This window comes from Micropterus salmoides, unplaced genomic scaffold, assembly GCF_014851395.1.
Source record: "Micropterus salmoides isolate LMB-PRFRI ecotype aquatic unplaced genomic scaffold, ASM1485139v1 Ms_hic_scaffold_5, whole genome shotgun sequence".
Taxonomy (NCBI): domain Eukaryota; kingdom Metazoa; phylum Chordata; class Actinopteri; order Centrarchiformes; family Centrarchidae; genus Micropterus; species Micropterus salmoides.
In genome coordinates this window covers 8,493,837-8,521,542 of record NW_024044237.1, presented here as the reverse complement: position 1 = coordinate 8,521,542, position 27,706 = coordinate 8,493,837, and the positions used below count along the sequence as shown (strand labels likewise).

Sequence of the window (27,706 nt, the reverse complement as noted above, 5' to 3'; positions counted from 1 at the left end):
ATTATACTGACTCAGGAAGGCCACGACAGCATAGCATGGTTAGCAACTTCAGTCTGCGTGCTTGAGATGCAGGTATGCAGGTATGCATCTCAAGCACGCAGATTGGTTGGCCCAAGTCCTGTCGGCAGGCGGATTTGAAACAGACAAACAAATATTGTACTTTTGTTCCAGTGTTAAAAGCTAGAGCTGGTGCATACTGCAAGACTTTCTTCTCAGATTGTTTAACCCTTTTAGATCACATCCTCAGTCATCAGATGCATGAGGATGAAAGCTTGAAGTAACCAGTTTAAACCAATAATATCATGACCAATCCACCCAATCAATCAATCTTTAACTTGTAGCTAAGAGAAGCTATTGCGAGCAACAGCATGGTATGTCCGTGTGTCTTCATGTGTTCACCGCCTCAATCCTTGTTCCGTCTCCCCTGGAGGTCAGAGCAGAACCGCTGCTCTTTCGCATTGAAAGGAGACAGTGACATGGTTCAGGTAACCTGATCTGGGAGGACATAGACATAGGAAACACAGCGCAGATTACATATGCCATCTGGCCCGGGAACACCTTGGGATCCCGCAGGAAGAGCAAGAGGATGTGGCTGGTGAGAAGGACCTCTGGGCTACCTTCCGAACTCTGTTGCCACCCTGACATAGACCTGGAAAACTGGTGGATTGATGGATGGATATTTTTAACCTGGCATCTGGGACGCATCACAACATGGTGAAGATATGTCAAGGATCCACTTGACCTCTCAAAAATGTTTCTGTGACAGGCAAACTGTGGCAAAAGTCATGTAGTCTGCATTAGGCTTGACAGTGCTGCTATATGTTTATGACTTAAGTTAACCAGATACCAGACATTTTGACAGATAAGATCTTCAAGGAAAGGTCTTGCCTTTTGCAGCTTTACCTCCTCTTTTCCAATGCTTTTGTTTTCCTCTGTTCCTGTACCTCACCAGGAAAAATCCATAAATGCCCAAATAACCAGCACAAATATTTGGTTTGTACTTGGATGGAAAGAAAATATGCTGTTTTTCATAGTCTGCTGAGCAACATGGTCGAAGTATCAGTATCTTTTCAGTCAAAAATCCATAACTCTGCAGGATGTTCACTTCGACCAATCAGAAAGCAAGAATCTTGCCAGTGCTCCCCTCCATCTCCCCATGTCCCTCAACGATTTTTTTTTCTCCAGCAACACATACACACCCTGCCGAGCAAGAGACTCTGGGTTGGCAGACGAGAAGCGCTGTCATTTGTCAGCCACATCCCAGAGGTAACATAAGGGATAGGCCGCACAAGTGTGTGTCACTGTGTGTTTGCGTGAGTGCGTGTCGGCTAAATTAAGCGTAGCAGTGATGTTGTATGGAATGATCAAACAATTGATCCAAAACTTAGTTTGATGTTTCCTGGCTTGGACTCCAGGGGGTGGAGGGGTGTGAACAGGCAAAGAAGAGAGCAGAAGATGAGAAGAGGAGGGGAAGGAAAAAGTGGGAGAGGAGAGGCGGAGAAACAAAGCAGAAGTGAGTTTTGGAAATGTTGAAGGAGATGCTGAGGGTGATACACTGCGAGCAGAGATCACAGTCTCAATCTGAATACATTTAAATATATTCTTTCACTTCCTTTTAATCATACTCACTGTGGCTACTGAAACGAGCCCAGTCTGCCTCATGCGCGTGAATATGTTATTTCACAGTCTGAAGTTCATTGTTTGGAGAGAGACTTTTAAATAATGGCACTTCAGGTAATACACTACTGCCATCCAGTGGTGAGATAATACTATTACTCATTTCCAGTGGCCTCCCAACAAACACCATCCTAAAATAAAAATAAAAAACCTAATCAGTGACATAGAAAAATATTATATCCTTTTAATTATGTTCTGGGTCCAGCTTCTATGAACTTTGGACATTATTTTTGCTTCATTAGCACCACTATTCCCTGAAACACACACATATATAGATGCACAAAGACACTTAAAACATTAAGGAAACACTGAGGTGCACAAACTCATTCATACACACACACATACACTCACACACAAACTGTAGTGGGCAGTGCAACTGTAATATCATCCATTACGCTGTGATCTCCACTAATAGGCCACTCCAGTGGCAGGCTAATTCAAGAAACTGATTAGCATAAGTGAGCTATGGCGTTCATTAGCCTTATCAAGGATTCATAACGCTGACCAAAATGAATGGGATCCTCTTCATGCTGTCCAAGGCAAGCACTGAAGTCATTTACACAGGCAGTGTTTTCTCTTCACTGATAAACACACATAAACACATAAATACAGTACAGCAGTGTTTTTTTTTCTCTGAGGCAATGGAGGGCAATATTGCCTTCAGTAGGTAAATGGAGAGGGAATTTGAACAAAATTAATCTAATGTTGAGAAAACACTGAAGTATCAAATGCAGCCAGCATAGTGGCCTGTAAGGAACTAATGTAGGGCTTTTTCTGCTAACAGTCATTTATTAGGAACTGAAACATAAAATAAGGCATAATAGGCTAAAAGAGACTACATTGAAATGCTTCTGCAGACAGTAGTGGGAAATTAAAGTCCATACCCATAAATTCATTCAGCAAATGCTAGGCTAATGGATTTCTGTTGATTCTAAATGTTCAGTTTGTGAATCTAAAAGCTCATTTGATCACTATGTTAAAGCTACACTAATTTACATTAAAATGGATCAGAGTCTATGTGTAATGTGAAAGGCATCCCTCGTAGTAACCCACAGAGAATGATCCCCCATCAGCTCCACTGGGCATTTTAACGTCTTTAAGTTTGTTGTTTTGGTTTTACAGCACAAAACTTGACTGTTTTGGGTCCCTATCACCGCTCCCATCAGCCTTGTTTCCGGCCACAGCAGGCAGCTATTTTTCTCTGATAAACACACTGCCTGCACAGCACTGAACAGCAGACAGACAAAAGTTGGCAACTAGCTGGTGAACATGTTCCGCTGCTCCCAAGTGGCTGAAAAATAGGGTAGCTTGCCATTACGATACCTGGGGGCAAGTTCTTTAGCAACTTAGCATTGTTCTTCCATAAAGTACGCAGACTTGCAAGGAACACTTTTCTTTATTGTCAAAATTGGTGCAGCAGATATACAACTGTTTTTACAGTCTCCCTATGATTAATTCACTGATCTTGATGTGTAAAACTGGTGCAGATCTGACATTTGTCCTCGGCACTGAAATGTACATAGTTTGTAGTTTTGCACGTATGGAATTTAACGTGTGAAAACACGTTTACATGGGTTTCACACAATACACCTTGAAAATGTTCCAAAACCACGTTTCTCATGTGAAAACTGCAAAGCACGTTTCACATATTTGAATTATATTCCCATGTCAAATCTTCATGTGAGACCCATGTGCTCCACATGTTAAAACCTGTGGCAACATGTTTTCCACTCCTTATCAATGGGAAATTCATGTGGTTTATTTCACGCTGACTGGGAAGGTGCAGCAAAAGACTTCCTGGTCCCCTCTTGTGTTTTGGGTTGGGCTGCTGGAAAGTTAAAGACCATAAAATGAGTTTGGAGCAATAAATTCGCCCAGCTGAGGGGGTTCTGCCTGGACAATCAATTTTTGGATGAAGTTGCTAACCATGCTATGCTGCTGTGGCCTTCCTGAGTCAGTAGAATGCTGAGTGGGATGCAGTGTGTGTGTGTGTGTGTGTATATTGACACTGGGGTGTCTGGTTGAGTAATGGGGGCGTAGCAGAGTTTAGATGGCTTCTATCCTCCTTCCTATCCAATGCTGGAGAAGGTCATCACTCATACAGACAGAGGGAGAGACAGAGAGAGGGGGAAGTGCACGAGCGGGCGACAGTGCTCATCCAGGCAGGAAAGAGAGAGTGTGAGCCAGTGAGAGAGCTTGAATGAGACATAGATCAGAGCGGTACTGAGAAGGACGAAGATGATGGTCGGAGCATGAGAAACTCTTGGTAGACAGAGGTGGGAAAACGTGTGTTTGTGTGTACTCTAGCATGCACGTAAGACAGGTATTCTGTCTGCGGGGACACTACAACGATGGTGTCCAACCTTCTGTCATACATGTATTTTCACATTTTACAATGCAGTCTTCATACGCTGACCTGCTTCCTAGTGAGGACTGTTCTCAGCCACTAGCTCAGCCACTACAAAGCCCTAAAGCCTCATTAAGCACAGCAAACACTCCAGCCTGTGCCATATCCGCATCAAATCCAGACTCAGTCACATGACCATGTAGTAATCACACACTTGCTAGTTAATGTCTAAATAAAGATCTTGGATTGGATTTGGTGGACAGATCATTCTCTCATTCGGGTGGAAATCCACACCTTGAATTTGTGCCATTGCTCTAGTTACTTGTTACTCTGCGTTTCTGCTCCAGTGAGATGAATTTGATGGCTAACAGCTCTTTATGTAGAATACTGTCCAAAAATCAAACCTGTAAGACAAATGATAAACAAAAGACCACAGGCTCTGCAGCTTTTCATTTCCTAGTTTTCACTTGCTCAGGTTTCATGGATGATGTATAAGACGGGCTCCCTAGACAGAGGAAACATCCGGCCTTAGATGGTGTCTCATATCTTCATGCAGTAATTCTAAGACCTTACTTTCAATAAGTCTTTACTTTCACCGAACAGCAAAGAAAATACTTTATTCAACTTTGATTTAACAGACTAATCCCGGAGCTGCTCCACAGTGAATAATGTAACCACTTCTTAGAGACTGGAATATGAGAGCATTTGCTGTTTAACAGCAGGAAGCCCCAAATACTTTTCAACTCATGTGAATGAAATACCTCAAACAACAAGACTGAGAGCTAAGCCATACTGTTAGCTCTGTGAGGCTGTGCTTAGACACAGTGCTTTCGGCTAAAGAACATCACAAGCACAAGAAGACCTAAAAATGATTTTACTAACATGCTGATTTTTATATTGATAAAACAGGTCACACCCTGAAGTCAAGTGAAATCCTCTTCTTTTGGAAACAAGTCTCAGTATATTGACTGAAACTAGGCAAAATAAAGTAGATCACTCCTTATCGATCAAGCAAATATTACATTGTGCAGTGGCGGATGCAAGGGCGTCACTTTGTGTTGAAAAGTGGTGGGGACATTTAAAGGTTCAGATTAGCGTTGTGACAAAACTCTTAGCTCTTGAGACGTGACGATGCAGAATATTGGGGTCACGAGAACAAGACTAAAAGATATTTTAATACTATTTAAAAGAAATATTCATTGATGAAATACAATGGTGGGAGTGAAGGTCCTCCCTCAGAAGATTTTGAGCATTAAGCACTTAATTCCCTGCATTCTAGAGACATTTTCTGCACCAATAAATGTCTTTATTTATATAAAGAGGAACACAAAATTGAGGTGGCAGGTGACAATTCAGAATATAAAAATATAAATATAATGGAATATAATGCAGTAATCAGTTAATTGTTTTTTTTAGCTTAAGTAATTTTTTTGGACAATACAGTGAGGAAAATAAGTATTTGAACACCCTGCTATTTTGCAAGTTCTCCCACTTAGAAATCATGGAGGGGTCTGAAATTGTCATCGTAGGTGCATGTCCACTGTGAGAGACATAATCTAAAAAAAAAAATCCAGAAATCACAATGTATGATTTTTTTAACTATTTATTTGTATGATACAGCTGCAAATAAGTATTTGAACACCTGTCTATCAGCTAGAATTCTGACTCTCAATGACCTGTTAGTCTGCCTTCAAAATGTCCACCTCCACTCCATTTATTATCCTAAATTAGATGCACCTGTTTGAGGTCGTTAGCTGCATAAAGACACCTGTCCACCCCATACAATCAGTAAGAATCCAACTACTAACATGGCCAAGACCAAAGAGCTGTCCAAAGACACTAGAGACAAAATTGTACACCTCCACAAGGCTGGAAAGGGCTACTGGGAAATTGCCAAGCAGCTTGGTGAAAAAAGGTCCACTGTTGGAGCAATCATTAGAAAATGGAAGAAGCTAAACATGACTGTCAATCTCCCTCGGACTGGGGCTCCATGCAAGATCTCACCTCGTGGGGTCTCAGTGATCAAAAGAAAGGTGAGAAATCAGCCCAGAACTACACGGGAGGAGCTGGTCAATGACCTGAAAAGAGCTGGGACCACCGTTTCCAAGGTTACTGTTGGTAATACACTAAGAAGTCATGGTTTGAAATCATGCATGGCACGGAAGGTTCCCCTGCTTAAACCAGCACATGTCAAGGCCCGTCTACAGTTTGCCAATGACCATTTGGATGATCCAGAGGAGTCATGGGAGAAAGTCATGTGGTCAGATGAGACCAAAATAGAACTTTCTGGTCATAATTCCACTAACAGTGTTTGGAGGAAGAAGAATGATGAGTACCATCCCAAGAACACCATCCCTACTGTGAAGCATGGGGGTGGTAGCATCATGCTTTGGGGGTGTTTTTCTGCACTGTATTAAGGAGAGGATGACCGGGGCCATGTATTGCGAGATTTTGGGGAACAACCTCCTTCCCTCAGTTGGAGCATTGAAGATGGGTCGAGGCTGGGTCTTCCAACATGACAATGACCCGAAGCACACAGCCAGGATTACCAAGGAGTGGCTCTGTAAGAAGCATATCAAGGTTCTGGCGTGGCCTAGCCAGTCTCCAGACCTAAACCCAATAGAGAATCTTTGGAGGGAGCTCAAACTCCGAGTTTCTCAGCGACAGCCCAGAAACCTGACTGATCTAGAGAAGATCTGTGTGGAGGAGTGGGCCAAATCCCTCCTGCAGTGTGTGCAAACCTGGTGAAAAACTACAGGAAACGTTTGACCTCTGTAATTGCAAACAAAGGCTACTGTACCAAATATTAACATTGATTTTCTCAGGTGTTCAAATACTTATTTGCAGCTGTATCATACAAATAAATAGTTAAAAACATACATTGTGATTTCTGGATTTTTTTTTTTTTAGATTATGTCTCTCACAGTGGACATGCACCTACGATGACAATTTCAGACCCCTCCATGATTTCTAAGTGGGAGAACTTGCAAAATAGCAGGGTGTTCAAATACTTATTTTCCTCACTGTACATATGTTTTTTTTCTATATATTCCACTGTCTGTTTTCTTATTGTGCCAAAAAACTTTCTCATAGCATTTCATTTGTTAACATTTCTTGTTGCGAGCTATTTTTCAGAACATTTTAACAAATGCTCTGAAAAAGCGGTGGGGGCATGTCCCCACTATCCCCAGTGTAAAGGACAGCTATGTGTGGATGGGAACGTCTTGTTGCTTTAAAGAAAGTCAGACTGAATACTACCTTCCGTGGCTCAGACTTTAATGCAGTGTTAGCAGATGATTCATGGCCATGAGCACAGAGGTCTAATCTGTAACAACATTTAAACACACTCCTGTGAATATGGGTCAACTTTTTATTTCTGTGTTTGAAACAATCTGGCGAGTTAGCTTCTTAAAAAATTGTAAGTCAAAAGTAAATAAGTATATTAGTGAATCAACAGTGATTAATTTGACAATTAGATGGCTATTTTTGCTAAGCTAACTGGCTCATATTGAACAGATGACAAGAGATTCATTCTTCTCATCTCTTGGCAATGAAATAAATTGTTTTTCACAAAAATGACAACACATTAATATTAACTATTATAGTTTATAGAGTACATGTAATAGTGAAGTCAAACTTCTGCCATGTTACACGTGAATGAAAGAGGAAGAACTAATCTTAATGTAAACATTGGGTTTTTAATTCCCTGAATAGATTGAGCTCATTTTTAGAGATTCATCATTTATCGAATGGCCGTCAGACGCAGATGGAGTCCTGCGTAAGATCTTAAATATCATCATAGTAATGTGTTGGAGAACATCTGATTGAGTTTTCTGATTGAGGCTGTGAAACCTTGTTAAAAGGACACAATCAAATTACACAAGTCATTTAATTAAAATATAATTTATTTCAGACATAATTTAGTCATTAATAAAATAGCAAATGTCAAATAAAAACAAAAACCTGCAAGTTCTCTGGGACAGAGGTTCTCTGGTGCAAACAATGATTTAACGAGTACATACCCGTAAGCATAATTTTTCAGACATTCATATTGACATTTCCATCCATGATCCTCTGATTCAAGGACAGACGAGCTGTCAAAAGAGGAAGGCCCCTCCATGCCTCCGAGGTCCTACGTCGTCAACTGCTCCCTCCTCGACGGTCGGTCCAAACGTTTCAGTGTGTCCAGTGTTCCCGGTCGTGTCCAGCGATCCGTGGCGACAGTTCCTACAGCCCTTTGATGGTTGAGATTGTGAAGAAAAAAACGGGGAGGGGAGGAGTCGTTGTCGTCGTCAGACAGATCCACTGGTCCTGATGAACAGGGGCAGGGCGACGGAAAGTTAAATACAAAACTTAAATACCCAACTCGTCTTAAAATCCAGTTGTTTGCATCTCTCCAACGCGTTCTCATCTCTGAAACAACGGTTTCAGACAGCGTGACAAAGTGTAATTATTTTACGCTAAAGGTTTCCTTCAGCGTCCGTATAAAACGCCACCGTTTACTACGTCGCAGCAACAAAAAGGACATTTGAGAGTCTCTCAAATAACTACGTTTTGTCACTTTTTCTGAAAGCGTCAGTATTGGACGACCTGAGATGAGAACGGTCTCATCTCACCTGCTGCAGATTAAATATCTTCTGCAGAAAAATGGAAATGTTATTCTTTATCCAACTAGACTCAACATGGGTTCCATGGTTATTTGAATACTGTCTGAATGGGATGACCCCTGGGCTTTGGAAACCCATTATTTAGACATCTATGAAAAATAGTCAACTTCCTTCCTGAAAAATACCTTTGCTGATATTTGCATTCATTTTGAAACGAAACTGAAATAATTACATAAAATATAACAACCTGCAGAAATTATTTTTTGAAGTCGTACCAGCTGTGTTGCCAAGGCAACTGAGAGCCCTCAGGTGACCTGTCCTGTCCCGGCTCCTCCCCTCACCGCCGGGCTCTGTTTCCCGCTGCAGTCTGTTCCCTGTGTGGGTTACTTCATCATCATGTTGGCCAAAGGGCTGGCTGGAAGCAGCATGATCCTGAACCGATCAGGGGACGTGAAAAGAAGAATTTGTGAGTAGCATAGTTGTAGCTTTTGAGCTCGTACGGTTGTTATTTAAACTAAAGCTGAAACACAACGTGTCAGAAACCTGTGAGGTGTGTGTGGTGTGTAAAGCAGGTACCTGGGGGCGCTGTGACTGTTTGGCCAGCCTCCTCCGCTCCCTGGCTGACAGCAGAGGGGTCTTCTCATGCTCTGGGGTACGCGGCGCTGGAAAGGCATCGCCTAGGGGGTCTTAACACACCACACACAAGCAAATTTAGCCCAAGGCATGTCAACTACACAAACCTAGAGGACAGAATGTCCTCTAGCAGCTCCAAGACCTTTTGGTTTAATTATCTGCACAATTTATGATGCAAGGTGGAAAATGTTGCACATCTTGAGTCTAATGACGACAGTATTACATATCTGTATCATGGTGTTCTTACCGATGAAAGCACTCTCTGACTCCAGCAGAGAACCTCTTGCTGACCCCCCCATCGCACTCCTCTGCAACATAAACACACTTTTTTTTTAAAACTCCACTCCAATAGTTACATGTTAGTTGTTACAGTAAATACAAACATGGGGCCTGTACTACAAAGCAAGTTATTAATCTTGCACCAAATTAATGCATTTAACTTTAAAATGTACACAATTTTCTTCCAGGGGGGCATGCCCCTGGATCCCCTGAGAGGGTCCGAGGCCCACCCACCATAGTCTCTTAAAACGCTCGTTAACTACTAAGTCAACCCAATCCAGCCATGTGTGCGTTCACCTGAAAGGGCCGGTGTTTGCAGCATATGACAATATGGACAAATCTACTGGCAGCAGAGCGGCATAATTTACAAGCAAGGAGCAAACTATGATAATGGAGAAATACGAAGAAGGCAAACACAATCCAGGCTAAAAGCAACACAGCTGCAGTTGCCACATGCAGGAACGACAGCTGGCAAAAAAAACAGCAGATTGTGTGAATGTGTAAGTTAATAGGCTTATAATCTCACTGCCCCATCCTTAGGGCATGAGTAGAACTGACTATAATCACGTGTGTGTTCCATTAAATTAATGTGTTGCTTAGATGAATTCTTACAGCGTGTATGTTGCAGCAGCTGTGTGTCAGCGTTTCGACATTTAAACTCACTTTCAAGAGTTCGTCACTTCAAACATCAGATTAATTTCACACACAAACATTGTTCTTAATTAATTTTATAAGCCACAAAACTAAATAATCCATTCATGCCATAGAAAGTGCTAAATAGTGATCAAAAACTGTATCTCAACATTTACTGAAAACTCACCCACATTACCTGCACCCAAATAACAAAAGGTGGGGTGCTACATGACCAGTCTCTGTAACATAAATAGTTATAGCTACCCAAAGTTATAATAAAAAAAATTTAATAACTTAAATACCACAATATATGCTCATAATACTTAGCCACACATAAAATGAAAACTTTTTCTAAAGGCTGTGACAGGCTGTGTGAAACAGACTTGGGAGCAAATAAAAATAAAACACTTATTATTTATTATTTTATTAAAACGTATTTCAAAGCATTAAGTAGGCTAACTGTCAACAAGTACAAGGCTTTTGTGCCACTCTCTTTGGAATATCGCTACACATTGCCGCATCACCCACAGCAAAAACTAAAAGTAGACAAAAGTCTGCGATGACGCCATCCCAAGACAATTGATTGGTCGGTAGGCTTTTAGAGCGCTGATCTCTCATCTCAAACATAAGCTGCTCCGGAGAAGGTTAGCCGTTCAGCATAAGTTACCATGGCGATGTACCCTGGTAAGGAGTGAACCACCGTCATGGTACTGAAAACCCAGGGTTAACCCTGAAGTTACCTCGCTAACCTCAAATCCTGCTTCGCAGTACGGGCCCCAGGAAGAGAATGATTGTAGCTGAAGCACAGGCGCTTTTTTTCACCCCCAACTCACCAGATAATCACTTTGCTGTGGTGGGGCCAGGTCAAAATAATCTGCAACATAAGGAGGACATTTCTTTCTTTTTTTTTTTTTTTACTCTGAAATACTTTTAAATATCAAAAGCCATAGACCCCATTTACAACTGGCATCACATGTGATCTGCTCAAAAATTCATTTTAAAACATTTTAAAAAGGTAATTTAAACCTTGTCTGTTCGGTTATATAATGCTGTAATATTTTCCCCGCTGTGTGTGTTCATGTACAAAACAGATAGAACTGCGTTTAGTCACATGACTCCGCCCAGTCCAGTCCTGCTCAGCTTCCAGGCCGGAGTCTGAAGCATAGGGAGATGTTTGCTAGTGCTAATTGCCTTCCCTTTCCAACAGTTGGGTTAGGGTTAAAAAACAAATACAAAGCTAGCACTGCAAAAGCTACAGGTAGTAGCAATAAATAGCATGCATACAGGTAATTAAAAATGAACGATGCCTTCCCATGGCATTGTTTCTCTGGACTTGGGACTCTCCACCGTTTGTTGTGTCAGCCCCGCCAAACATATTTTAGCATATCGAGATCCAATCAAAATGCGGGCAGAATCAAGACAACAAGAATGTGTTAATACCGTGTGCAAATACAAAAGCTTGTGGATTTAATTTTATTATCCAGACACAGATCTTGTCAACATCAGGTATAAATGGGGCCACATAGGAGGATCATCAATCATATATAACTTAGTATAATATCAGTGAATGAAAATAAACTGTTCTAGCACAGATACATCTCTAATTTACAACTTCTGCAAAGAGATTAATAGGTCTTCCAAAAAAATTAAAAAAAAACATGCATTGAGCACTAACCGTCTTGGACTGTAGACCTCTGGCTGCTGAACTGGTCATATGGATCCATGTAGTCCCGCCTCCTCCTGCTGGTCACAGCCACTTCCTCCAGCTTAGGGACCTCACTGAAGCCCAGCCTGGACTCACAATCTGACTCACAAATACAAAGCAGTCACAGCTAATAGTGTTGGCATGCAGTACAACAGAAGGCTGGAAGACCTGTGTATTACCTGTGTATTACCTGTGTATTACCTGTGTATTACCTGTGTATTACCTGTGTATTTGAGCTGAAGGGAGTCGTGGAGTCGCAGCAGGTTCCTGGAGTTCGGCCTTCGGACCGGAGCCTGGAGCCGCAGCCTGGCCATATCAAACACGTCCACAACGGGACGCTCCCGATGTCTGGACGAGTAAACACAAGAACACACACACACGATTACAAACAAAAATAATGTATAACTTCAATTAATAGCTCTGGCTTTTATTTGCTTTGAATAATAAATAATAGAGGAATGGACACATATCTGGTCTGATATTCTGACTTAATGTCCACTTCAAAGGTCGCCAAGAGCTGCTCTATCCAAAGAGGTCCTCTTAAAGGCAAGACCAGGCCTCTAATTGAGACCTGCCTTTATTTTTTTAAAACATGTAGTCACACCAGGCCAGTAAAAGGGACAGGTGTCTAATTGGGACTAGGCTTTTAATTTAAGTTTTACAGTATTTACTTAAAGATATCAGTGACTCATATGGCAGAATCCTTACAAATCAACAAATCATGGCTTACAATAAATACGTGTATGATATTTGTCCCCATCACAAACCTCCTTTTCAAGAGCAGATCAGGAGTTGAGTTACATATTTGTATCGGTCATTATAAGATGAACATTATATAAAAAGGCAAATTAGCCACAGTGTGTCCAACTGATTAGTATGTGACATATTACTGCTGAGCATACTTTTGTCAGGAGAACCCTGTCAGCAGCAGCCTGAGTAGCAAAGGCCCACAGACAGGTGAACTGCAGTCTCTCAGGAGCTGATTAAAAAATAAATTTAAAATAAAAGGTGGCGTTTTTAATTGCAGTGGTTGTCATCGACAGACTGACAGAGAGGACAGAGTTACAGAATCTCAGGTCAGAATGTTTAACTATCAATTTTAGTCTTATTTATTTTAATAATCTGGGTTGCTCGTATATACAAAGCATATTGTCTGTGACAAAAAAAAATTGTCTCTCCCAAAGTTAAAACCAAACCTACACCCTAGCTTTTAGCTAATTAAACTTTGTATCCGTTACTTTACTTTAATATATTACAACCATTTATCCATCACTTTAAGCAGTCGTCACTTCTCTGCTCGCTTGCTGACTACTTTACGTACACTTTCAACATGTGGTGTTCAGGTGTTCCTGCTGACTCAATGAGGATAACATTCCTTATCCAAATTGTAATTCCTCATTTTTCAAATTAGTGAGCTACTCCACTATCTTTCCACATAACACAACTGCAGAACTCCTAAGGTATAAGTACCTCAAACATTACATAAAATACCTGTGTAATGCTCAACATATATATATCCTATTTGTAGTTGAATGTTAAGTGTCAGCACTAAAGTTAAGGAACCTACGCATGTATAAATCTGTGCTCCAAATGCTGCACTTTGTGATAAATATACCAGCTGCCTCGGGGCTGACCTGTCACTCAGAGGAGAGTCTGATTCGTCCCAGTCGCCCTGCTGCAGACGACCCTCCAGCCGTTTCTGTTCACTGCGAAGCTGTCGACGCAACACTGACAGCTCATTAAACACGTTGCGCTGGTCACCTGAAAACACACACACACACACACACACACACACACACACACACACACACACACACACACTTTGACACTGTGTTTTCACCACAAATACCAATTCTCAGTAATTCTCAAACTTCTAACACTAGATAATCACATATATGAAAGACAACCTGAACCAAACACTAGACACTGCAGATTCAGCAAACAACTGGGGAGTCAATTTTAACTTGCCAGTGAAATGATATCTTTAACTGGGTAGATTTTACTGTACCTGCAGCTCGCAGCTGATTCCTGCAAGCAGGGACAGGAGGGGACTGGAGACCAGACAAAGAGCGCTCCTGAAAGACAGGAAGTGACAATGGTATGGAAACAGAGATACCCAGAAGGGCAGAGAACACATTAACTAACCTATATTTATCCAGGGAAAAGATTTTGTCAAGTGTGTGTGTGTGTGTGTGTGTGTGTGTGTGTGTGTGTGTGTGTGTGTGTGTGTGTGTGTGTGTGTGTGAGAAAGACTCACAGAGAGGGGGACCATGGAATGCTGGCTGTCAACAGTGGGGGGCCTGGGGGTGTACTGGTGTAGCCCACGTCTGTTCTGCAGAGTGGGGATTGGAGGCGAGGGCTCCCTGCGGACCTGACACCACACAAATGTAAACGTTTCAAAGACTATGGATAAATTCAGTTTAACTTGACGTCTGTATTTTGGTGTAATTCAAGACTGCCAAAAAGGGAATATTAAGAGTAGATACAGATGGTAACAAGGAAAATGTTGCCAGACAGTCTGCATGTTTTGACTACATTATAGCGAGTTATAATTTATTATTTTTTTTATGTTTTTCTACTGCTTAAAATAAATGCTAAATAGGGGGACTGCCAGTTACTACAAAATGTGATTTCACCCAATTAGCACATATTCAACAATAAAGGGGGAACAAAAGGTTAGGTACTGTTTGTTAATGAATAAAAACCTTTGTCTTAGATCAGGTGCCTACACCTGCCAAATTATCCTAAGAAAAACAATCAACTCTCGTTCTGCTCAAGCGGAGCAGCTCTGCTGCCACCGGCTGATCCTGCATCCTAAACAGAGAATGTCCTCTTTGGGTGATCAATAAAGCAGAAGAAATATTACTATTTACTTAAGGGCCCTTACACGCCACGGTTCTGTTGTTGATCGACTGCTTACTATTGTCTGTACTTTCTGCAGTATATTCAGCCCTGTTGGCGCAATTGGACCTTAACGGCAGCTGTATTCAGCTAATAACGCAGGTTGGATGGAGGAGGCAGTAAGTAAGAGAGCTCCTTGGCTGGTCTGCTTAACAAATCAGTGATTTCACCCATTTAAGCCGTTTCCCCCCCCTTTTCTTCTTCCACAAGCTGACAATGCCAGTGAAAAGCAGAGCAAAGCAAAACGTTACAGTGCCAGCTGCAGCAGCATTCTAATGAGACAGCATGAACAGATTCACACAAGCATGAAAATGGCAGGCTGCTTCATTTTATTTCTTACCAGTGTTTTCAAACTTTTAACACAGACAACTGACCAGCCATAAGGCAGGGAGAACACCACCCTGCCCATCCATGTGTGTACATGGAAAGCCCATAGCAGAGAAAGCAGCAGCACAGACCACAGAGTTCGACTTTGTTGCCTCCCTACACAGTGCTCCATTTCTTAGCAGGTACATGCTCACTAAGCTTACATAGCTAGTACTTTAAGATTACTGTATGATCATTTTAAACTGTATAGTAAAATATCTAACAATTACATATTTATTTTTATTTACTGCATAGACTGCAGTGTGATGGTGTTTGTTGAAATGAGGTTGTCAAGCCGTCAGTGAACTAACCTCCTCCACCCGAGCCTGTCTCTCCCTCTCATACTGCCTCCTCAGTAGTGCGTTCTCTTTCTCTTCCGCTTCCTTCTTCTTCCTCTCTGCTTCCATCCTTTTCTGTTCAGCCAGCTGAATCAGCTCTTCATTCTTGGCCTTTTGCTGAGAGACAGAGAGAAAAGAGAGCAAGGCAACGATACGGTACGGGGGGGGGAAGAGGGCAGAAAAAGAGTCAAGTACAATTAATAAAACACAGGTGTAAATTCTGCCCACTGAAGAGTCTTTTTAGCTCCTCACCTCCATTTCTTTCCGTTTCTTCCTCTCTTGCTCTTCCTCATACTCCCTCTGGATGCGAGCCCTCTGCTCCTGCAGCCTCTTCTCCTCTTTCTCCTCCTCCAGTCTCGTCCGTTCCCTCTCCTCCGTCTTTTTACGCATTTTCTCCTCAATCTGTAAACAAATGACATAAAACCATTACCCCAAATTACTTTTACTTGCAGGCTGGAGGGCTGAGGCAAATCTCTAGCATGGCATGAAAAATAAAAAATAATAAAAAAAACTTTCCTTGCTTGTGCTGATAAACTCAAATTCACTTGCACTATTCTAGCAGCTAGCTAAATTCCTAGAGGACAGAAATCCAAAACATGATCGTCCGCCAGCTAAAGTGATGCTCAACAAGACAGCCTACCACAACAAAAACGCAGGCAGTAGAGGTACCACCAGCTGCTTATAACGGTACCTGCTGTTTGAGGTAAGCTTTGTACTTGTCCTGCTCATTGAGTTGTTGTTGGGTGGGCTGGCTAGTAAACACATTGCCTCTGGCAAACTGGGGGCTTTGGACATGGTTGAAACCTGCAAAATAAGAAAACATGAAGTTTTAAGTCAGCTGGACCAAAACACATCCTATTCTGAATACGTTGTCCTTCAAGTCTCGGATGAAACTCACTAAAGCAGTAGCCCAGAATATGAATATGCTAAAAGACGTAGCACCAATCTTTACTGGCATTTTATGGCAAACATAATGTTCTATGCAGTTTCATTTCTCAGTTGAGAAGCAAATATGAAGTTTTTATATGTTAACCTGAATGACCTCTAGGCATCTGTGTCAGCAGTGCAGTTTTCTTAGTACTCTACAGTGCTGTGTGGAAAGTATGTAAAACAAAGTAAAACACTCTTATTTTCACGTTTTTGTCTGTTTAATCACATTTTTCCCCCTTAATCAATAGGGTTGGGCTGATAGACACAGCCATCGTTCATCGGCGATGGCTGACAGACATCACGACGTTGAGCCGGCATTGTGATTGTAGAGCCCCCGCCCCCCAAGCAAAAAAAATCTCTAACTTTCACATTATACCACCCTGTGAAAGCAGGTTTTAATGACCACAAACATTCTTATTATTGTTTTTAAGTATGCTTTGCACAGTCTGCCTCGGAATTCTCTTCTCCCCACATTCTGACACACTCACACACACCTACACCTCAGGTAAACACCCCGGCTTGCCCCGCCTCTCTCTGTCTCTCTCGCCCCATCTGCTCCATTTTCTCCATCAGCAGTATGTTTTATAAAGTCGCCTAAAAGTTGAGAACTTGTCTTTTTCCTGTATATTTCCATCGCCCAACCCTTTTAATCAATATTACTTTTGTCAAAGCTCCATCCATAAGACCTGTTGCTTTACATACTTTCCTCAGTGACTTTCAGTGAGATCTCAACTTGTGCCTGTTTTTTCCCGCAGGTTTGATCTACTGTGATGCTAGAAATGTTCTAATGGCAAAACACTGCTACAATACATTAAGAAGAAAAATGGTTACGGTACCAGAGAGCCTGTCACTACTGTCATGGCTACTGCACTCTGCTACAGTACCAGAGACCCTCTCGCTGGGGTCAGGGAGCTCTGCCCGGCGGGCCGTTATGGCAGCCGTGGCCCTCTTCTGCCACTGCTCTGGGTTGCTGTAGGCCTCCTCATTCAGCTTGTGCATCTGGTTGAGGTCAGCTGGCGACAAGAGTAGGAGCTAAGAGTTACAATTCTGAGAGCAACTGTAATTATCTTGCAGGGGGGGACACACGTATTAAAAAAACAGACACTATTACTCTGGGACACACCGATAAGATTTCCAGTGCTATCTCTGAGTGGGGCTCCTCCTCCACCTCGACCCCAGGGCTGGTGGTTCTTCATCTCCACCTCCAGCTGGGCCTCGTAACGCTCCATCTCCTCCCTCTCCAGGCACCTCCGTTCTTGCTGCTCCTGAATCTACAGTACAGTATTTTGTAGGTTACATCAAAATAAGCTTTTGTCATCAAAATATATCACATTTATTATTATTGAACCATATTACTCTAAAATGTATCATGAGGCTCACTGTGTAAAACCAAGACTATATACATAAAAACACAACCTTTCACACAAACCTATAATACTTTAGTACTATGGTATTATTGGGATAGCAAAACAATTGGTGCATTTTGAAATGTAATGAGTCACATTTTAGTTGAACTTATTGCAGGTGCAACTCATGAGCTATCAGTTCCAACGCGTATGTGTGTATCCCACAAGGGTAAAACAGGGTTTCTGTTTGAATAACAGAGCCAGAACTAAGTTCCGACATCAGCCTGACAAACAACCAAAGCACATCAGCGATGAGCCACCTGGTACAGAGCCTGCAGCCATCATGTGGCACAAGAACAATGCAAGCTGGGAGGATTAATGTAGCTTCAGTGTCACAGAGCAACTAGAGGAGAAAGATGAAAGACTAGGGTGGGACTGAGGTGGCACGGGGGTGTTGGAGTTGACACCTGAATAGGGGGGAGATCTCACAAACACTTCTACTGCCAAATATCAAGGAATTAATGAGGATCTGAGGGTATAACTTAAACTATCTTTTAGACTGAACTACATCAATTTTACCTTGTTGAAAAGCTCGCTGCTCCCTCTCCTGGAAACTTCCTGCCAACATATCACAGACTAGGATGCAGTGAAAGTTCAAAGTTACCTACAGCCACTTTACTTCATTCTCCCTAACAATGTTATTTGCGACCAAACAGGACCTGAGCCAAGGTGATACTGTTCATACACAGCCATTTGTGTGTGCACTTAGGTATCCAATGAATGTACAAATCCTTTACTTCAGTTCAAAGCTTAGTCACTGAATGTGTTGACTACAGTTAAATTTACTTTAAATACAGACAACACTCAGAAATGTTAAGACATAAAAAAATCATATCTTGCATTTCAGAAAAAAAGGTGGTCCCTCTGCTTTCGCGCAGTAATCAATTTAGATTAAAAAAACAAACAAAAAAAACTCGTTTATCATTTCATCCACATATCTGTCAGAAGGATATGTGGATGAAATGATACCCATCCCTTACAATACCAGTACCAAAACCAGTACCCTTAAAGTGATACCGATACCAAAGAGCACTTCATTCGATACCGATAATTATAGTACAGCCATTAGCCCTCATATGCCTTATAGTTCTAATGGGTGATGAATTCAGTGGGGATCTGTTGAACCAATCTTGGAAAAGACAAGTCATTTTCAATGTAGAGTAAAAAATTAATTTAACCTACCTGTTGTTTCAAAGCTTCCCTGTAGCTCAGAATCTTCTCCCTGGGTGATCTAGAACTCTCTGAAGGGAAAGCGCTGACTTGCGAGTCCACAGTAGCAGCCTCATTGCTAGGCCTGCCAGGAGAGTTGCAGAATCACACAGTTCAGATCTGAGCATGACTTTTGTCTTACTTCACCTCTCGGCTGCTAAAATGACATCCAAACGTACTTGACACAAGAAACTCTATTACGGTCGCTGGTCAATTATCCAATTTAATGAGACAATAAAAGCCTATTTCTCCATCGGAACACAAGCAGGTGCGAAAATAAATTATAAGGAAGTTTACACAATTATCTTATTTTTGCTCATATGCATAAACAATTAGTTTAAGTGTTAAGTTGAAAGGCCCGCAAAATTACGATAAGATGTCTGTGTCCTGGTAAAGCAGATACATTTACTGCTACTTCATTTTAAAAAGTACTAAAAAGAGGTATTTACTGGTTTGCAGGCTCAGGGAAACTGCTTCCACTGTGCTGGCTGTGAGGGCTGTACTGGCTGGGGGCAGCGCCACCCGGTGGTACGTTCCAGTAGGGCATAGGAGGGCCAGCACCAGGAAGAGACAAGTGACCATCTGGACAGACAAATGAAACGCACATTGGAATTGTGACGATAATGCTGAATGTAGCATATGTGTATAGCCTACTACCAGTATGTTCACAAGTGTGACAAATACGGTAGACAAGAAAGTTGTTTTAACAGGAGGAGCCCGGTGCGTACAGTAGGCCGCGTTTGGGTCAAGCAGGTTCCTGGAGCCGTAGTAGTGATGAGTCTCTCCATAAGGGTTTCTGTAGGCTTCACTGAGAGTTGAAGGAGGAGGAGGAAGGAACAGGTTCATTCTGGAGATACAAAGTAGTATATCAAATAATCAATGAAGTTATATAGCACAGCGTCTCATTTATAAATTAAACATTTTTATATACTGGCTGTATTTGAAATTAAAGTGTTCTATATTATGTATTATAATAAGAACTACAGAGTAGGAGGTTAACCAGCGAGGCTACAATAATTTTTAGTTTAAAGTTACTTTATACTGAAGTTCATTTTTGTCAAATGACTTGCTTTATTGTCAAACAGTCACAGGAAACACCCCAAACATTTGTCACCGAGCTAAGCATTATTGTTCATCAGCAATGAGTCTGCAAAAACAAGAGTGTCATTTTTGGTGAATCAGTTTAGAAAACATTGCAGAGAGTACTGGAACAAGACGGAGCAGCAGGCGACTGCTTGCACTGTACAAAGAAAAAAATCTTTATTTTATTTATTTATTTTTTTTATCAAAAACCTTGTGAGTTTGTTTGGCTGCACTTTAAACAGATATACCAGTTCTTCTGTTATCTAGCTGCTAAATGAGGGTTTATACCAAATTAAACTGCACACGGTAGTACCACAGTGAGGACACGTATAAAGCATGATGGAAATCCTGAATTATATACAGTAAATGGTTTACGTTCAATGGATACCTGGGAGTGTCCATGGCTCTGGGGAAGGAGAGGGCAGCAGGCTGGCTGGTGGGAGACAGGCCTCCTCCTGCCAGGCCCAGGGCAGAGCTGTACTCCAGCATTGGGGACTGGAAGGCCACATGGGGCTGCTCAGGAGGAGGAATCTCTTTGCCTCGAACACCTGTGTTGGCATTATTAGGTAGACGCCTAGATGATTTTTCACTTTCTCCTGTTGCTGAAGGCTCCAAAGCCCAATGATCTTTTCTCCTGCCCAGTCCAAATTGTCTGATTCGGTCCGGCTGATTTGTGGACAGAGACAAAATTGAAAGATAAACAAATATACTGTAAACGCTATATAAAGAAAATCCCTTTGATGTCTCCCCTTAACTCTAATTTCATTTTTTTATTTTCTGCACAAGCATTTTACAGTTATATTAATTTTGGCAGGGCACTCTGGCCTTTGACCTCATCTTGGTGATTTAAAGGAGAGAAAAAAGAAAAAGAATTAAACTTGCAGAGTTTGCTATGAAAAGAAATATTAGACACACCAATCATTCAAAGATGATGTTCTACAAATGTGGCTGTAGGGTAAAATACTCAAAAGGTCTGTGAAGTTGGGAATTCGCATCCACCCACTGGTAAGAGTTTGCCACCTGACCTGTTTCTCAGGATCATTTGCACCCGTCGCAGCAACTTTCAGCTCCAAATCTTTCTCCCTGCAACAAGGACACACACACACACGTTGCTGAGCATTTAATGACACTCATCCACAGGGACTGTCAACAAGTGTGAAAGTGTAGGTTCAGGGTTTATCACACAAGACCCATTACACAAAAGCAGTGTTGGGCAAGTTACTCAGAAATTGTAATATATTACTAGTTAGTTAGTACTCCATAAAAAAGTAATAATATTACTTTACTTATTACTGGGTGATAAAAAGTAACTAGTTATGTTACTCTCTAGGTTACAATATACTTTCACTACCAACCAAAGCAGTCTCTCCTGACTTTTTAAATGATATTCAAAACAGCAGCAAGCAGTGGTTTTTTTATAAAATCGTTTCTTAATGCCACCGGCTAAAATAAAACAAGTAAATACTGACTTTTGAACTACTGTTTTTCTGCGCATTCAGTATTTTTGCAAAAGATACAACGTTACTTAACGCCACTCTCTCCTGACGAATCCAAGCATCAGTGGCAGTAGCTGCAGGAGTTTCTTTCTGTATCGCGTCGCTATGCTGCTTCAGCAGATGCTTCAATAAGTGTAGAATGGTTTACGGTTAAAAGCTTTTTGCTGGTCACACAAAATTTACAAATGACAACAATGTTCTCTGCATCTGTGACACAGTAATAGCAGCAGCTACTTACAGCTGTGGAAAGAACGCCTCTCTCCCTCGTTCTCCATTCTTCCTTTTCTATCAGCTGACTTGAACAACATAAGATCTGGTGCCGCTGAGCTGCCGTACAGTCGCGCATTCACGTCAAGGATGGTGCTTTCAGTAACGCAGCGTTACTTGGATTAGCAACTGTAATAATATTACTGTTTTGGAAAAGTAATTAGTTACGCTACTGAGAAAAGCAATAATATTACAGTAACGCGTTACTGCACAAACACAATAGTGATTGTTATACACTACATTACATTCAGCCAATATTTCCTCACAGTTTTTCTGTTTGTGTGCTCTGAAAAACATTTGGTTTCCCTACGCAACTCTGGAACGGTAAATAGAAAATGAAGAAAGTAGTATTTGTTTGGCAACTGAGTTCAAATATCCAGAATCTTCTACTTAATCACTTAATCTCCCTTTCAGTGTTGCCATAATGGTAGCTGTCCATATATTTTAATGTGCATTCAGTTGTACAAAGGCTTATCATACATTCTGTTGCGGTTGTAGTAATAGAACGTTAAAGCTTCTCTATTGTGGCAGCAATTGCAAGTCTGTTTTAATGTACCTGCCTAAAATGTTATTATTTCAGGCATTACATTGTTCTGAAAAAGACATGAATCACTGACATTGTACCTTTTCTTGTTCCTATGCTGTTCTGCTATCTGCTCCTGCAGCTCCTGTCTGTAGCGCATCTTCCTCCTCTGTAAGGCATCTTCTGTGTCAGCTACTCCTGAAAAGAGACCACCTTTTCTTTTTAGCATATTTAGTTTTAGTCCTTTGAACTTTTCATGCCATTTAAAGGGTTTGATAATCTATCATTTCAGAATTCTTTAATTATTATTTTGTCTTTACCAACAACATTGAAAGGATCCATCCTTTTCAGAGGTTACCACACATATTTAAAACAAATTTTGTGCAGTCATTTCTTATTAGGAAATGTTCATTTAATGTTGGACCTTTGTTATTTAAAAACAGACTTTTCAGGTGCAAAATGCAAAACGTCCTTTAACCTATTATAAGGCCAGTGGCAAACTCTGCATCCTCATTTTTGTTCAGTGCTTTTGGTCTTCTGCCTTCTCTGGCAGCACCATCTGGATTCTCCCTCTTCTCCCTGGGAAAAGCCAAAAAGCAAACAGATTGAAAGAAAAGAATGAATAAGGACAAACAAGTCAACATGTTTTTAAACATAAATAAAAAATACACAGGACAATTTTCCCCAGGTACCTGCCATCACTCTTATTGGGTCGCCACTTCTCATAACTGGGCCCAACCCCCGTATGCCTGCGCCTTCGGCCTTCCATCAGCTCCAGCTCCTCCTTGAAATCTTCCTCCTCTGACTCCTGGTCAATTGGCTTCCCCAGCCTGTCATGATACCTAGAAAGTGCTGACAACTGCTCCTCGTCCTCTTCAGAGCAGAGGGTCTTAACCTCAGCGAGACGCAACGCCCTGTGAAATCCCCTACTGTCCTCTGTTAGAGTAGCTGCATCCCTGCGCGACGGAGGTCGCTGTTTGGGAAGAACACCTGCCTGGTCTTCAAGCAGGTCTTGCTAAAATGAAACATGATTGTAAAAAACAGGGTGTGAAGCTATCATCACATCCACATCAACCATTTTCAGCATAGATGTCAAGTTTAGAGCTTTGTTCGATGTGGTTCCCAACCTTTTTTGGTCAGACATTAACCAGACAGTAATGTCGGATGAACTCCAGTACCCCTTTGTCAACACTATCTGTAATGTTATTGATTTAAACAGATATTATCTAACATAAAAAAATATATATATAAAAGTAGATTCCCCCCCCCCCCCCCATTCCTTTTAGCAATATCCACCATTTTGTTATTACTTTTGGTTAACTGTTTCAAGTGTTTACTTTTAGTTAGCGGTTTCAAGTGTTTATCCATTACTTTTAGTTAGCGGTTTCAAGTGTTTATCCATTACTTTTAGTTAGCGGTTTCAAGTGTTTATCCATTACTTTTAGTTAGCGGTTTCAATTGTTTATCCATAACTTTTAACTAGCTGTTTCATCCATTACTTTTAGTTAGTGGTTTCAAGTTTAGCTAACTGTTTACTTTTAGCTAGCGGTTTCAAGTGTTTATCCATTACTTTTTAGTTAGCGGTTTCAAGTGTTTATCCATAACCTTTAGCTAACTGTTTCAAGTGTTTATCCATAACCTTTAGCTAACTGTTTCAAGTGTTTATCCATAACTTTTAACTAGCTGTTTCATCCATTACTTTTAGTTAGCGGTTTCAAGTTTAGCTAACTGTTTACTTTTAGCTAGCGGTTTCAAGTGTTTATCCATTACTTTTAGTTAGCGGTTTCAAGTGTTTATCCATTACTTTTAGTTAGCGTTTTCAAGTTTAGCTAACTGTTTCAAGTGTTTATCCATAATTTTAACTAGCTGTTTCATCCATTACTTTTAGTTAGCGGTTTCAAGTGTTTATCCATTACTTTTAGTTAGCGGTTTCAAGTGTTTATCCATTACTTTTAGTTAGCGGTTTCAAGTTTAGCTAACTGTTTCAGGTATTTATCCTTTACTTTTAGCTAGATGTTTCATGTGCTCATCCATTACTTTTACATAACTATTGTTTTAGATATTTATTTTAACCATTTACTTATGCAATCCTTTTAACTAACAATTTCAACTTCACTGCTTGCGACATAACTGCTTTTCACTATGTGACACTTTCTGTGTGACAGGTTTCTGTGCCACTTATTCCTTTCGAGTTAGTCTGCTTTACCATAGATTTTGTCTGGCATCCAGTAATAAGCAGGTGTTATTTTCTTTCATTAAAAGCTGGCTAGTAACACAGTTAAATTTGTTATGCCAGCAACAGTCAAAGACATAATTTTTTCAAATCAACTGACATCACGAGGTCATTAAAGAGACATTTACCTTGACAGACCTCTTGTTATCGAGGTGGATTAATGTTCCAGGGTCAAAGTGTTTTTTCTGTAACATAAAATGTTACTGTTACCAACATTGTGACTTTTACTCTTCCTACAACACATTCTCCACAAAAAAAAGCAGTGTTAACCTAAGGACCAAACTAAAGCTAAAATGTAAAGCTGAAAAAAGCTGACAGCTGAGGCAAAAACTAGAGCCACAATGTACCCACCTGTATAATTTTAGTGTAAACAATAACTAGGTATAGAGTGCAAATTGTGGAGTGGAGTTCACACTAGATTTCCTTAATAATTACATTATGCAGTAGCTTTACTGCAGTATACTGCATATACCCACTCAAAGCCAAATGCCTGGTAAACATAACTTGGTCATGTGATATTTCCAAAAGTTTACATGTTGCTGAGGATACCTGAACACTATTTGGATCATATGATACTGAGAGCTACAAAGGATTCAACAATCAACCAGGACTGAAATACTGACAAACGGCTGCTGCATTTCATGACCACATTTGGAAGTGGAAATGGGACCAGCACTGTTGCCACATGCAACATATTCAGTTTAACAATGTTGACTTCAGTGGATCCAGTCCTGGAACAAAGCTTTTGTCAATGTTTCAGAAATGGACTGCGAATACCACACACAAAGCTCTCCTTACGGTTTTCAGCAGACCCCTGGAGCAGCAATATCTACTTTAATACTATACTAAATAAACTATAATAAAATACTGGCAGGTCTAGAACAAATCTTAAACTGATCTTCAGGCTTGTGAGCTAAGGCCGAACACAAATAAACAGGTAAGTCTGTATCAGTCACCTGAGCCATGTAGCGCCTGTAGTCCATACGGAGCTCATGCTGCAACCTCTGTTTCTTCCTCTCATACTCTACACCCAGGGGTAGAGCCACACCGCAACTCTCCTCTGCCAAACACATCCATCAATGTTTAATAGAGACACCAGGTGAAGAGTTTCATTCCAAAGCAACAACTGCCACTTGAAACAACGTCTACCCCCACAAACATTGCTAACATTGCATGGGTTACTATTAATGATACACATAGGTACTTACTTATTTTATGAAAATAATCACACAAAAAAAGGAGGGAAGTGAGGTCACGTACCTCTCCCCTGTGCTATAGACTTGGGAGGAATGTTCTCTTTAACAGCAGATTCATAGGCCCTGTGTGAGTTTGCCTGTCAGTCAAAAATACAGGAATACAGTGCATAAAAAGGATTGCAATACAAAGGCATTAGGCTTGCTGCAAATACGTTATCAAATGACCTGCTTATAACTTTACATTTCCAAACAAATACTAAAAAGGGGTCAAATAATCCATACATCAGTTACACTACAAAACGTTTGTAAGTTTCCACTTATGTCCCCAGAAAATGAAGTGAAGCCTTAGTTATTTGTGTATTTTATCTTTGGGGGTTAAATAAATTAAATCAGAATTGAATAATTGGCAATAACAATCATTCCAGCACACCTTCATTTCCATGTATGGAGGGTCTTGTTCTAAACTGGCTTTATCTGCAGCTACTCTCGCCTTCCGCTCCTTGATGAAGTTCTCCAGCTCGTCATCCATCTTCTTTTGGCAAAGTTATACAACCCAACTGAGGACATAAAATGCCATGCTTGCTTATATTCTTCACTAACGTTACTGCATAGAGCCAAATGTATACAGGTCTTCGGCTCTGTACTGTGAGAAACCTCGCAGTTCACTTTACTGGTGCATCATCTGTGATTAGCTGATGAACCAAGAAAAGTCCGTCTTGGGTGCAGGTACATTTTGTTTTTCATGCAGCTGACAAAATACACATATATGCACGAGAGAGGCTGAGGTTACCCAAATCAATTAATGTTTAAATACTATTACGGAATGGTTGATATCAACTCCAGCACTCCGGGTCCTATATTGCACGCGTTGTAACGTTACTGTCACTTTAATTTCCCGTTGTCAGGCAACCACAATGAACACGATAGCATCACAGTCCTCACAGATAGCGTTAACCCGCTTAACCGTATTGGCTTAGCCACTATCAGAACAATACAGTTATTATGAGTATGATGAGTAAGACGTTTCACGCGTTGTATGCGATGATGGTTGCTTAGTTGGTTTAAAGTAACCTATAGCTTACCTTAGCTTAGCTTGTTAGCTTTAACTAAAGGCAAGACAAACCCAAAGTAAAGCCAGTAAATTAAGAATGAAAGGAAAGCTAAACCTAGCTGGTGACTAGCTCCTCGCCCAGCTAGCGTTAGCGCTCTAAGGTAACAACCAGTATTAATGTTGTTAGCATTAAACAAAACCTACCATTGACTTTCCAGGATAAGGTACCGTTTGTTAGCTTGGAAATGTTGGCGGCGTCTCGTCTGAGCCAAACATCACTGCACTTGTAAGTTCATGACAATATTACACTACTTCCGGTTTCAGGAGTCAAAATAAAACCAGCGGCTGCAACAGTTTTCCTGTTACATCATGTATCAGCTGGTTATACAATTGTGCAAGGCTGGAAGCATTTGATGTGTCTTGTGTTGTAAAAGGGCCCAGACGTTATGCACCAACGTACATTGTTTTACCTCACTTATCTGAGCAAAATCTAAAGTTAATTCACAATGTATTGTTTCCTTTATATTTTACTTTTCATGGTCACAGATATTGTGATGTATTATTTTAGATCAATGTTGTGAAATATGTAGACATTATCAAGGGCAAAATATTGCGTGATGATACTATCATATGGCAGCTGACCCTATGATCCCATTCCCATGCTTACTACTGTGCTGGACCCATAGACTGTGGCTGGACCTTTATGTGCCCCCGCTTTGCTGTGCACAACCCTTTGTTTTGAAGGCAAAGTGCTACACTTCCTGTCTTCTGACGTACTCTCTCTGCATTGACAGAACGCGGCTCAGCTGTGCAGCATCGCTTGTTT

General features: G+C 41.0%; 1 protein-coding gene across 4 annotated transcripts; it reads right to left on the bottom strand.

Moving 5' to 3' along the window:
• Nucleotides 1-7,908: 7,908 nt before the first annotated feature.
• On the bottom strand, nt 7,909-27,206 carry LOC119888340 (centrosome and spindle pole associated protein 1-like). 4 transcript variants are annotated; one of them, XM_038698875.1, is made up of 28 exons: nt 27,085-27,206; nt 26,260-26,386; nt 25,894-25,966; nt 25,590-25,693; nt 24,762-24,818; nt 23,093-23,415; nt 22,879-22,979; nt 22,502-22,598; nt 21,140-21,197; nt 20,503-20,780; nt 19,760-19,878; nt 19,481-19,613; nt 19,005-19,116; nt 17,540-17,687; nt 17,253-17,429; nt 16,178-16,290; nt 15,739-15,888; nt 15,460-15,603; nt 14,139-14,252; nt 13,890-13,956; nt 13,516-13,642; nt 12,105-12,229; nt 11,852-11,980; nt 11,010-11,050; nt 9,512-9,572; nt 9,208-9,317; nt 8,907-9,063; nt 7,909-8,335 (listed from the first exon to the last, which is right to left on the bottom strand). In XM_038698875.1, the coding sequence occupies exons 2-28, from the start codon at nt 26,356-26,358 to the stop codon at nt 8,157-8,159; spliced, it is 3,396 nt and encodes a 1,131-aa protein (XP_038554803.1). In that variant the 5' UTR covers nt 26,359-26,386; nt 27,085-27,206; the 3' UTR covers nt 7,909-8,156. The 4 variants fall into 4 exon arrangements, 3 of the variants coding, with proteins under 3 accessions (XP_038554803.1, XP_038554804.1, XP_038554806.1); XM_038698876.1 differs by having other exon boundaries at nt 17,301-17,429; XM_038698878.1 differs by lacking the exon at nt 26,260-26,386 and having other exon boundaries at nt 27,085-27,154.
• Nucleotides 27,207-27,706: the final 500 nt, after the last annotated feature.

Bases quoted from the DNA above. Each gene is read 5' to 3' on its own strand.
- LOC119888340 (XM_038698875.1), bottom strand. From the start codon at position 26,358: ATGGATGACGAGCTGGAGAACTTCATCAAGGAGCGGAAGGCGAGAGTA. The intron at 20,781-21,139 runs GTCAGGTGGCAA...TCCACAAATCAG, and splicing joins CAAATGATCCTGAGAAACAG to CCGGACCGAATCAGACAATT. The intron at 17,430-17,539 runs GTGTGTCCCAGA...TCTTGTCGCCAG, and splicing joins TAGCACTGGAAATCTTATCG to CTGACCTCAACCAGATGCAC.